The sequence below is a fragment of the Tinamus guttatus genome, unplaced genomic scaffold, assembly GCF_059628265.1.
Source record: "Tinamus guttatus ecotype Peru unplaced genomic scaffold, ASM5962826v1 Tinamus_guttatus_pri_ptg000293l, whole genome shotgun sequence".
Lineage (NCBI taxonomy): Eukaryota > Metazoa > Chordata > Aves > Tinamiformes > Tinamidae > Tinamus > Tinamus guttatus.
Genome location: NW_028288827.1, coordinates 582,987 through 595,167, shown reverse-complemented (window position 1 = coordinate 595,167; position 12,181 = coordinate 582,987). Strand labels below are relative to the sequence as shown.

The window sequence follows — 12,181 nt, the reverse complement described above, 5'->3', positions numbered from 1 at the left end:
CACCAACGATCAGTTCACACAAGTGTCCCTGCTCACCCAACAACCATCCACTCCACACACCAACCATCCTTTCCTCACATCAACCATCTCCTCCACAAACAACCACCATCCCCTCATACAGCACAACCTCCACACAGGACAACCTCCACACACAGCAGCTGTCCCCTCACACAACTACAGTCTCTTCCACACACCGACTGTCCCCTCCTCACGCACCACCCATCACCTCCTCACACAAAAACCATCTCTCTGCACACAGCAATCTTCCACTCCACACACAACCATGCTCACACAGTCCTTCCCACACACCAACCACCCTTCCACACACAACCGCCCCCTCACACAACAACCGTTCCCTCACACACACTGTCTCCTCCACACAAATCAACCAGCCCCTCAACACACACCAAGTGTCCCCTCCACACACACTAACCTTCCCAGCCCCATATAGCAACTGTCCCCACAACCACCGACAACTGCCACTCAAGTTGCAGACTGGAGAATTTTAGTCCATAAGCTGCAACACCAGCAGATCCACCTCAGAAAGGGGACAGAAGTTGCCAGCTCCCTGATGCCTGAGCTATGAAAGCAGGGAACGTGCTGAATTTCCATTTCCAGCTGTTTCTTGGGAGTGGGATATACCTCAGGCAAGAAGGGCAAGAGAGACACACCAAAGATGGCAATCGTATCTACCTGTTCTTTTCCAAACCCCAATTTGGTTGGTTTCTTGCCCTCAATCGTCAGGGCAAGAAACACCATTGAGGTGCTTCCCAACAGTGCCTAACATCCACATTAATCTCATGAGATCAAATAACAGCCTCAAACTATCCCCATCTTTGCTCATCCCTGGGACAACGCGCTGATTTTGCCTTCCATTGAGGCCTGTGCCTTTACTCATGCTATCCGTGTCAGAGCAGCATGCTTGTAGTACAGCCATGCCTGCCTTTTTTGGGGCAAAGAGCCCCAAACCACCTCTTCCAGCTTCCCCACCAAGCTCCAGATCCGTCAGGAAAAGCGTTTCAGTGGGAAAAGAACACCCAACAGCGTTTTGGCACCACCTCCCATGTACAGCCGAGCCTGGATGTCACCCACCACGGCTCGTTTCTGAGACGCGGTGCCCGGATAGGACAGTGATGAACCTGGCACAGAAGGACCAGGCACAGCGCTCCCATGCAAGGCGCATCCCGCAAGTTAATCATCGCGCTGTGTTTCACCAACACCTACGGAAAGCAGCATCAAACACCATTAATCACAACTATCCCATTTCTTTCTGGATTCCTAATGAGCTTCTTCAGACAACAGCTCTTTTTGTTACTGTGTTAGTTTTGAATACTCCTTCCAGGAGCCATTAAGGCTTGCTGACACCAAGAAATTAGCTGGAATTAGTGCACCCAAGCCAAGTAATTAGTTTCTACAGATTAAAACCGGGGTTGGTTTGGGAACACAGTCCACAGAGGGAGGAAGGGCTGAACAGCATCACTCCTGCTAGCTGTCTACTTTATTCTGCCTCAGTTACACGACTCCTATAAAGTAGAAAGACTGTGTTTGAAGTGTTTTGTGAGCTTATTTCACATGAAATAATGTATTTCATGCATTATTTCATAAGTAACTCATCCATACACCATGCTATGCCCAAACTAGGTGGAAAGTGGACATACCTGTTAGTCAGAGGAGGTTCCTCAAGACTACCCTTGGCCACAAACATTCAACTAATATCAGACAAAACAGCTTTTTTAGGGACTAAGTCTGATTTTCTGCCAACCGTGGTGCATTCGCCCGCTCCCGCGCTGTCCCCTCCCGCCGCTGCGTGATGAACGGCATCAGGAAATCGATCCGGCTGAGAGCTACCCTTTCTGCTTGCCAAGTTAGTTTTCAGCTGGATCAGTTCCCTGAAAAAGCTCGTTGCAGAGCTCCGCAGAGGCCTGTGCCAGCACGAGGGGGAGGACGGAGCAGGCACAGGAGCAAATATCCAGGGCAGGAGATGGCACAATTATTTATTCTGGTCACAATATCAAGCGCGCAGCAAATTACACACTAATAAACTGAAAACCCTTACTTCAAAGCAGATGCAATTTAACTCTTACGCAGAGAAACTCTGTTAAAGCAACTAGAATTCTGTTTTTCTCTGTGGACTGAGACCCAGATTGGATTGTGGCAGGTGGGACTGCTAAGTGCACAACACTCAAATGAAAATCCCCTTGGAGCAGATGCACCACAGTTGTATCTGTTGAAGTGCTGCTTAAACCAGGCAGGCCACAAGTCAGTGCAGTGGCTCTCAAACCATCAACCACCTGCACTAGGGATGTCGGGGCTGGAGATGGGCCCAAATATCTAGGTTCAAAAGAGCACTCGACCACCCGTTGTGCTCCTCCAGGAAGGGACAACTGAGAAACAAACCCAGGCCCCTGGATCCATGGCGAGCTTTCCCTGTTCTTCATCACCTGGCTTAGGAAAAAAAGTAGCTTTTCCAATAATTCAGCTCAAAAATTCCTTTATTTTCTAAGCCTACATCTCTCTGCCCTAGCATTGCTGAAACACAAGTAGAATGCATAATACATAATAGAAGGAGAAAGGGGTGTGCAATATGGTATCCACTGCAAAACACTTTTTTTTTTTTCTGAAGAAATGGGGCATTTGCAAGCTGTCAGTAAGAACTATCACAGCTACTCCAGTGAGGAACAGATACTATGGAAAATTATTGGAATTAATGATGTGGTTTAAGGAAAGCGCTTTGCTGTATTGCCACCCTACGGTGAAATTCCCCACTCACGTGACTAAGCCATTTCTAGTCACTTCCACATCCTGAAGAAGGATACTGATTAAATACTGATGAAAAGTCTCGTCTAACGTTACTCAATTTGTTGTGTTTTCCTAGAACTATGCCAGGAATGGGAGATGGGAGCAGAAGTTCCAAGGAGAAAACGTCTCCTCCTGGACACGTGCAACAGTTGTGGACTACAGCACAAAAAAAGCCCACGCACACGTTCCTGTGAGGAGGTAAATGATCCCAATTTGCTGACAGAGGCTGCTAGCTATGCACGAGTGCTTCCCCTCCCTCTCCAAGATATGTCACTATAATCACTTTAGAAAAAAAATCATTCAACATTTTGCAATCTGTAAACACAATCAGTTCCCCCTTCTACTTCCTTTCTGGGAGAACCAGCTGCAAACCCACTCATCCAGGGAGAGAATTTGCTCAGAAGCGTGCAAGAAAGCTCCAAAATATTCATGCTGAAGACCAAGCACTGTGAAACAAGCAGTATAATTTACAGAATTCACATTGATTATATAATGGCAAATAATAAGTCTAAATATGGCTTGTCACATCTCTTTCCATTTATAATGGTTTGTTCTCAAGGCACATTCTGAATCAAAGCCCCAGGTAAGGAGGAGGCGATACAGTGAACTGCTGTTATGGGACACTGTGTTTTAGGTATCTTTTTTCAATGGGCAATGATCTTGACAGGCAAAATTGTGTTTTTAACAGCATAGATGAAAGGGAAGGGGGTGTTGGGATATCCAGTCTGATCTTTCACGATATCATAGCAAGCAGGTGTGAACAAGCTAACTCTCAAACCCTCCAGGTCTTTAAATTCAGAAGTGTGGTATAAAAGGGCACAGTGTTCAGGGTGTGTGAACACTTGGAGACTTGTTTTCCAAACCAACCTGGCATTTCCATCCTGCTGCTTCATATACACACAAGTCACTTGAATCCAGTTCCTCAGCTGAATGTTATTCCTTTGAGGTGCCCTCAGGTTTTGCTGCTGTTGATCATCACACTCGCATCCCTGGCCTCATTCTTCATAAACAAGACTTTGCAGTTAAGATTATTTATGATAATCAATATTAATGATTAAGATATTATGATTAATATAAATATGGTTCTATAGGATCAGTGTTGTATTGAAATCTGAAAGTATCTGAATTAATTATCTTATAATTGCTGCACGTATAATAACACACGGGCTAATGTAGAGTCTTCCTAAACTCAGGGCTAATAAGGCAAATTTGAAAGCCTGCAGAAATACTATGAACAACAAAATAGTACCTTTTTTTTTTCCAGCTACCAAAATTTCCTTGAACTTAAACTTTTCTGAAATATAGAATACCAGTATCAGTGAGATCAATTTTATATTTCAGCATTCCTCCCCCACCTGAAAACATTACTTTGATCAAACTTCTGCAGCTTGCTTTATGTCAAGATCCCAATCAATATGTTTTTATTCTTAATAAAAAATGCATTAAATTGTTCTAGTGACTAGCTTCCAAACCACTGATTTCAGTCAGTCCTATCATCTTGCCAGAAATTAGATTTATAGAATGAAAACCTACAGGTAAATAATTAATAGATTTTTCCCTATAAATGAACACAATTCAATAATAGAAAATTATTTTAAAAATTTGTTACCTATATAAAAAAAGCTTCTAAATGAAGATTTTGTATCCAGTTTCTTCAACTTAGACAAATAAATAATCACATGTATGGTTTGGATAATAGTTATCAAAAATTGAACCACGTCTAACATCGAAAATCCCTTTCCACACCTGGACATAGAGCTCAGACTTGATCACAAGCTGCAGGAGAATCCATCCCCTACAAAGACTGCACTCCCCTTGGAACAGCTAAATGTTTCTGAGCTTCAGGTTATCAATTCATGAGTTTTTCTTGCAAGTTCATGCAGATCCCAACAGACAAAAGATTTAACTTAACTCTCTTTGATCAAAGTTCATCAATTCACCTAGCGACTATATGTAAAACTATGTAACATCTGTGGTGTTAAAAAAATCTTCAGGTATTATTTCCCCCCTCCTCTTCTTCCCCATAACATAATAAGCTTCTTTGGCTTTCCCTCGGTTGGTACCAGCTGAAAAGGAAGCAAACTAAAGAAAACCTTCAAGCAGAAGAGATAAAAGAATCAGCTTTAAAAACTCAAAAAAATGTAAGTAATCAGAGTTTCTTAAAATCCCCTGTTGTCCCCAAACTGTCCTGTCTGCAGGCACAGAGCTTCACAGCATCACCTTCAGAAATTAAGGCATGTCACATTTTATTTCTTTAGCAAAACCAGAGGCCTTTTGCCTTCTGGCATGACAGCGCTCAGGAATTAGTCATGGCAGATATTTTCTGATTTTTCTCACTCGCACGATGAGGAGAGGGAAGAATCAGAAAAGCAGAAATCCTCCCTGCTTTCCCCTTTCTCTCCCCCACAGATAGCTAGGCACCCTGAAAATCCCTATTTTTGTATCATACAACCCTCTCAGAACCAAATACAAGACCAGACAAAATACACCTGCAGTTCAAGGCCATCAGCAGCCCTTAGGACATTTTGATCTGGGTGCTGAGGATAGCTCATGTCCTACAGGATTAGACCTTTAATTAGGTCTCTTCATTTGCTGGAACACCAAAGCCACAGGCTATCCTTGCACATTAGCTGGCAGCAGCCCTTGCTTGACAAGGGCACTAAATGCTAGAGACTGTTTTACTTGGCCTAAAACACTTAAAGGACAGGAAATGTTACCTAAGCCTCCGAGGGCGGCTTGTGCTATTCAAAGGGCAATTTGCACAGCTGGAAATTTTAATCCGTGCTATTCAATATTTGCTTTTATATGGAAGATATACATCCCTTGGACCTTGACAAGCCTACTAAGTTTAAAATGACAATACCAACTTGTGAGCTGCACAGGGTCTCACTTTTTTTTGTCTTCTATCCAGGGTGAAGTATTTTCAACTTCAAGTGCGTCTAAACACAAAACTAAAAAGGGAAAACAAGGATCTCAAATTTCTCTCCATTTGAGAAATGCAAATGAGAGATTGCCCAAACCTGTACCTGTAACCCTAACAAGCTTGCTAGTATATTATCACATTACTTACTTGCTGTCAAACAAAATATTTTCAGGCAGATATGCTTGAACCCACAGGAGTTTTGTCCTCCAATAATTAACATACGCTTAATGGAAAGACGAAGCCATTAATAGGGAAAATAGAGTAATTGCAAATTTAGTGCATAGTAATTGCAGTAAGACAAAGGGTGTGTTAGAAAGGTGAGGCTTCCAATTCAATCTGAGCAGTTCAGACAAATACTAGAAAATCACACTCCTTTTATTTGTTCTTGAAATCTTGCTGTTGCATTGCAGCCACACACACTTTTTAATGAAGAGAATGTGAAGAGTAGAGTGAGTTATTTGCAGGATTTGTCATTTCACCAGGTCTGGGTCAAGATTACCACTGCACAAAAACAGTGCAGAGCCGCACATTATTCACAACTGAGAGATCTGTAAACATTACATTTTTTTATAACTTTATTATTCCAGATCTAAAGCAGAAAGGTAAATAGTAAATTAAAACAAATTCATTTGCCATCTGTATTATTATCAATTCAACAAGAGTGCAAGCATAAACTCTAGCAGCTGCACTTAAACATGCCAAAGTTTTGAGTGTTTATTAGAAAGCTATGAAGTATTTCAGCTTTCAGCAATCCATGCTAGGGGGGATCTATCTAGGGCAAACTCGTTAAAAGCACTCCATTTTTGAACAGAAAATTGAGCCAAAATGTGGGAAACCCCAAATTCTAATTAGCCTTAAGAGAAGGAGATTTAAGGTTGGGCTATAGGTCACTTAAACTGAACGAATAAAGTCATTCAGTAAACAGACCGAGCTAAACACAGGTGAAATTCCTCCTGTAGTTGCATTTCTACCAACAGAAATATGTTTTTATCAGAATAATATGATTTTACCAAAAAAAAGAAAGAAAAAAAAAAAACCTTTGAAAACACACTTGCAAATGCATGTCAGGGAAGATTTCTTTTCACCTGCCTGAAGACCACCAGAGCACATTTCAAAACTTCAGCGCTGCAGCAGACAGGTATGCAAACCAGGATCCACATTTCTGAGTTTTAAATAAACCATCATGTTAAGAGTGATTCTCCTCTGACAGGAGGCCTAAACTACGGTTATTTATGTGAAAACTTCACATGTGAAAGGAGTATTTGTAAAAGCTCCTCAACTTGCGCATAGCAACACCACCAGTTACAAATACCGGGCAGGGTTAAAAATACTTTATTATTTCAGTGTAATAGTATTTGAAATAGTTGAAATAGATGTTATGCATAGTTTGAAATAGATGTTACACAAAGGCTTGTGACAAGGGCAAGATACGTTAGACTCTGATGTAGAATTTAACCTTCCTGAAGACTGTATTAAGTGAAATCATCCAGTAGTCTGTTCTAGAAGCCTTTCTGTAGTGCAAGTGAAACGTCTAGGCTGGAAGGCTTGTGCTTATGTGTTCCAATTTCTGGCCAGCCTAGGTGTCTGCAGGCATCGCTTCAGAATTTATTCCAAGTTCCAGAGTTTGGAGTACTTTTTTTTCCATTTCTCTCCAGAAGCCATGAAGACTGTACCTGCTACATGCTCCACCATTCCCCCATTTGCAGCAGTCCTCCATGCACCACAGAACTCATGTGGGTACCAGAAACCCTGCCCTTAGCTTCAAGTGTCACTGAACAGCCTAGCTTACATCTTCCTGTTAATACTATTTTTGCTTTTTCATTGGAACTTCTATTGTCATAAAATCCTCAGCGAGTGTTACCTCTTGCCCATCTAACACTGACTCTGCCTGTCTCTTCAGCTCTGTGATGTCAGCATCTCCTTCACCCATCTGCGTGGCTGGTTTATAACGTTGACTGAAGTGAGTCAAAACCAGTTTCTTAACTTTACACGATTTGGCAAAGCCAGAGGCCATTTTTGGGGTGCTGTGACCATGTTCTCTGGCCTTCTCCTCTTGGGTATCATCCAACGTGGCTTCATGAATCAACATATCTGCTTCACAGCAAAGCTTCACGGCTGCATCACCAACCACCCCTGAGCAGTCCCCTAAAATGCAAATTTTTCTTCCAGGAATAGGCTCTTCCAAGACATCTGCAGGAGAAATTGTTACTCCATTTTCTAGAACTACTGGTATACCATTCTTCAGTTTTCCATAGAGAGGACCTGGCTGAACTCCTGGTAAATAAAAGCAAAAGAACCAGTCAGTGCCATGATCACTGTTGGGTTTCAAAGAACTCCTAAGAGCTGCACTACATGTAGAGTTGTCTCACTGAAGAAATGCAAGCTGCAACGTGAACACAAGTGCTATTAGAACCTGCTCTTTTGGTATAAAAAGGCATCTAATGGTTCCTACAGGTCTAAAAAAGGCAGTTAGAGCCCTCATGCAAATGCAGCAAGAAGCAGTAAGACCATAAGGACATTCAGGAATAAGTTTCAAAAAATTCTCATCTCCAAAGCATTCAGTAATTTTTAAAGAAGGGAAAAAGAAAGTCAAAATAATTACCAAGTTCTTTTAGTTTTTGCACGTTGAGTTTACCCGCCCGTGGCTTCTCTTCCACTGCAAAGCCAAAGGAAGGAATGCGGTGGAAGAGGCGGAAGGCTTTGACTACAAACTGCTCATCATCCACCAGCAAGTACGAGTTTTCCACAGGATCCAGGTGGAGGATCCGCCCTTGGGCTTCCCCTGGAGATGTGTCGTCCTTGTCCAGGGAAGAAAAATCTTTAAACTCTTCTGCAGGGCACTGGTCCCGTGTCGGTACGAGCTCATGAACAACGTAAGGAAACAGAAGCTGCGAGTGGGAGAGCTCCAGAGTCCTCCATATGAAGCTTCGTAGTCCTAACGGCCCATAAATATCCACGGGTGGTTTGTTTGAGTCAGGGCTGCTTTGGAGGCTCAGGGTACACAGCAGGCCAGGAAGCCCAAAAAAGTGGTCACCGTGAAGATGAGTTATGAAAATCTTTGTAATTCTACCTATTGATAAGAACAACGGGGAAAAGAAAAAAAGGAGAACAAGTGAACACCATGACAACTTAGAAATTAATCACTTTTTGGCAAAAAGGAGAGAAAGAAATGAGAAGAAGGTGGGAAATGAAAATAAAACACATGTTTAAGAACTAAATCCCAAGCCACTAAGTATATTTTTCCACTACAGGGATAACTTTCCACAGAGGTCTTATTTTGACTTACAAACGATTTGTCCCAAAAGACAGTAAGTTTTAGCTAATCCTAAGCAGAGCGTGCTAAGAGCGCGGAGCTGGATCAGCCGTGACATCTGCCACATTAAAATGCAGAGCAGGTCTGGAAAGTGGCTGCACTTCGATACATTACATGGAATCTGTGGACTAATGAGAAACATAAGGTGGAATTTGTGTTGTTTCTGCTTTTGACTTTAAGACACAAAATAATCGTAATTTCAACAACAAAAAACTTTCGAGAGCCAGAACCCCACAGTTCCTACCTAATCTCTTTCAAACAGATGAAAGTTTTCACTTAAAGATTTGTGCTTTCAGTCTAGTCTGGATTTGTCTCACTCCCAGTTTCCAGGCACTGAACCTTGTCCTTGTTAGATTAAAAAAACCCCAGAATTTTCTCTTACTAAAGATGCATATACATTAATCTAGCTGAATCAGGCTCTTCGGTTAACTAATGGAGTTCCTTCTTCCTTGCTATATGGCATTTTCTTCACCCACTGAGTCTTTTAGTGGCTTTTCCCGCCTTTCTTCCCACAGAAGTCAAACTTAAACAAAAGAGACATCAAAATGAGACGTGCTCTTCCAGGTAACAGCTTCATCTTGAGCTAACCAGCTTGTAATTGCCTGGATCACTTCAGGTGCTCCGTTCTATAATGGGGAAACCCAGTTTGACTTGCAGCCTCTTTAGCGCTGCTGTTTGTGAACCTAAAGATGTCAGAGAACCAAAGTCTTCTTAATCAGCGATTAGGAGGAAGCAACTTACGTGTGAAAACTAAGAAGCCCTTTAAAAGAATTAGTTTAGGTTAGTACTTCAGTTTATTCACTTTGATGTTTATTCGGATAGTAGTTTCAGATTTTGGGGGAGCAGGAGGTTATTTCTGTGTTTATAATCGACATTCCAAGTTTAAAATTAATCCGTGAAAGTCAGGGCTTGCTGCTGAAGACTGCAATGAGCGAAAGCAAGGGGGGTCCCTACATTACTGGCTAAAATGAAAAAGCTAATAGGAAAACACGCAGCTTTATTCAAAAACAGAAGCAAAACATCTACGAGCAGTAAGACCCATGGCAGGTATTGATTGGACCTGTCTCTGGACAAATACAAACCATGCAAATTTAGCTCCGTGTCTGAAACCACGAGGCCTAAAAATAAATTAATTTGGGGCAGTTTGTTTCTAGAGCGCGGCCCTCCGCATGGCTGTGGCCCTTGGCCCGGATCCCTGTCGGGTTCTGCCCTGTCCCGCAGCACCGACCTGCCTTCAGGTGGCTCCTCATGAGCTGGGTCTGCGTCCCCTCGCCGCAGTCGAAGAGCCAGCACTGCCCTTCCCTGCGGAGCGCCACGGCCGACGCGGCCCGCGACGGGGACGGGTAGGCCGAGCCCGTGCCGAGGAACGTCACCTCCATGGACATGCCGGCTGCGTCCCGCCGCCACCTGGAACAGGCGTTTTACGTTACCCAAAATGCTTATTTTTGCTGGGGAAGAAGCAGGTATCTTTCCCTTAAGTGCAGGCATCCTCCTTTAGTGTGAGGGTCACATTCCCCTTCTCTTAAAAAAAAAAAAATAATAGAAATTTCCCTGGAGCAGGACTTTGGGACGGCACAATGTTTACAAACAGCAGATTTCCATCTTGTGCCAATGGAAGGTTTGCAAACACGCACAGCGAATGTTACAGGTGACCTTTGCTCATCACCTAGGTATTAAAAAGCAGAACCAAACAACCAAACAAAAAACCTCCCCCTAACCTTCTGGAAATACCCTAATCTTTAAAACTGCTACTGTTTCTTTCTTCTCCACTTCTTTTAACCTTGTTTTTTCCTGTTGTCTGATAGTAAGAGCGTTCCTTTAACCATTTTCCCCTCCCCAAAGGCAGGCACTTTCCTCTTAAAAGCCTTTCCAGCGAGACTAATATCAAATAGCCCATGCTGGCATTTAAAAGCCATTAGTGGGCTGCAGGAGGAGACAGCCCAACACAACGGGGGCGAAAGATTCACTTCCCTCAGAACAACTTAAGAGACCGCAAAAGGCAAGAGCCGATTTCCTTTACCTTAGAAAAAGCACCTTGAGAACAAACGCTGTTTTACTCATCGGGGTAAGGTGAAAAATTAAATACTGCAAAATCTTTATGTAGCCTAGAGGCTCTGTAATACATCAAGTGACACCTATTGTCACAGAGGAATCTATATAAGTAGCTGCCATACGTGAGCTGTTTATTTATTCACTAAACCGTTTGCAACTCGTGTACACAGGCAGGACAACGCTCTGGGCGCTGTGTTAGAAGCTCACGACTGGTTTTTAACTTGTCTGGATGTATACGAGGCAAATACGAGGTATTTGCATTTCCTTCGGCGTTAAGTCTTCTGGGACTTGGTCTCTACCTCACTTCCAGGTGTGTTTCCACATCATCTTGAACAGGCTTGGACACCTTCCAAGGGAAAGAGCCACCCGTCTACTCAGGGCTAGTTATTTCTGCAGCGATTGCTGTAGTTGCCACAGGATGGGGAACGGGACCGCTCTCGTGTCGCCAGGATTTATGAGGCACATGCAGCTGCCGCACGCGGGCACCCCACTTTGCAGGGAATGAGAAACACCCATCACACCCCGAGGGGCACAACAGACCCTCTGCTTCCCTTGCCAGAAAGGGAAGCAAACCCTCCGCCCAGAAGCGCTGCACATCCGCCTCCTTTTGGGTCGGTTTTTAGCCATTTCGCTTTTCCGAGCCGCGCTGCACGGCAGCAACGCGGGAGAAGCCACGGCCTCCGAGCAGCGGCTCCAGGGCCCCCTCGGCCTCCCCGCTTCCCTCAGCGCCCCCCGGCTCTCCTCAGTGTCCCCCGGTGTTCCCCGGTCCCCCCCGGTTCCACGCGGCCTCCGCGGGTCGCTCCGGGCCTACCTCGCCCGGCGGCGCCTGAGGCGGAGCCCGCGCCGGGCCCGGCCCCTCGGCGGCCGCGCGGCCTTTCCTGCCGCGGCGCGTCCTCCGCGGCGCCTTTTCGTTGTTTTTATTGATGCGTTTGGCCTTTTCCTCAGCTTTTTTGTTTATCCTTTCCTTTCTTTTTTTTTTTTTTTTCGCTCGTGTGTGTGGGCGAAGCGAACAGGCCGACTCCCAACTACCTCAGAGACGCACGGCCCCCTTTTTTATGTGTTGGTCACTCCCACGGGACTGAAATGGCCTTAAA

The 12,181-nt window shown here is 44.0% G+C and overlaps 1 protein-coding gene across 2 annotated transcripts; it reads right to left on the bottom strand.

The window, feature by feature from the left end:
* Positions 1-7,521: 7,521 nt before the first annotated feature.
* Positions 7,522-11,917, bottom strand: ELAC1 (elaC ribonuclease Z 1). 2 transcript variants are annotated; one of them, XM_088527848.1, is made up of 4 exons: positions 11,899-11,917; positions 10,264-10,442; positions 8,325-8,792; positions 7,522-7,996 (listed from the first exon to the last, which is right to left on the bottom strand). In XM_088527848.1, exons 2-4 carry the CDS (start codon positions 10,418-10,420, stop codon positions 7,527-7,529), a joined length of 1,095 nt encoding a protein of 364 aa, XP_088383974.1. In that variant the 5' UTR covers positions 10,421-10,442; positions 11,899-11,917; the 3' UTR covers positions 7,522-7,526. The 2 variants fall into 2 exon arrangements, with proteins under 2 accessions (XP_088383974.1, XP_088383973.1); XM_088527847.1 differs by lacking the exon at positions 11,899-11,917 and adding an exon at positions 10,754-10,782.
* Positions 11,918-12,181: the final 264 nt, after the last annotated feature.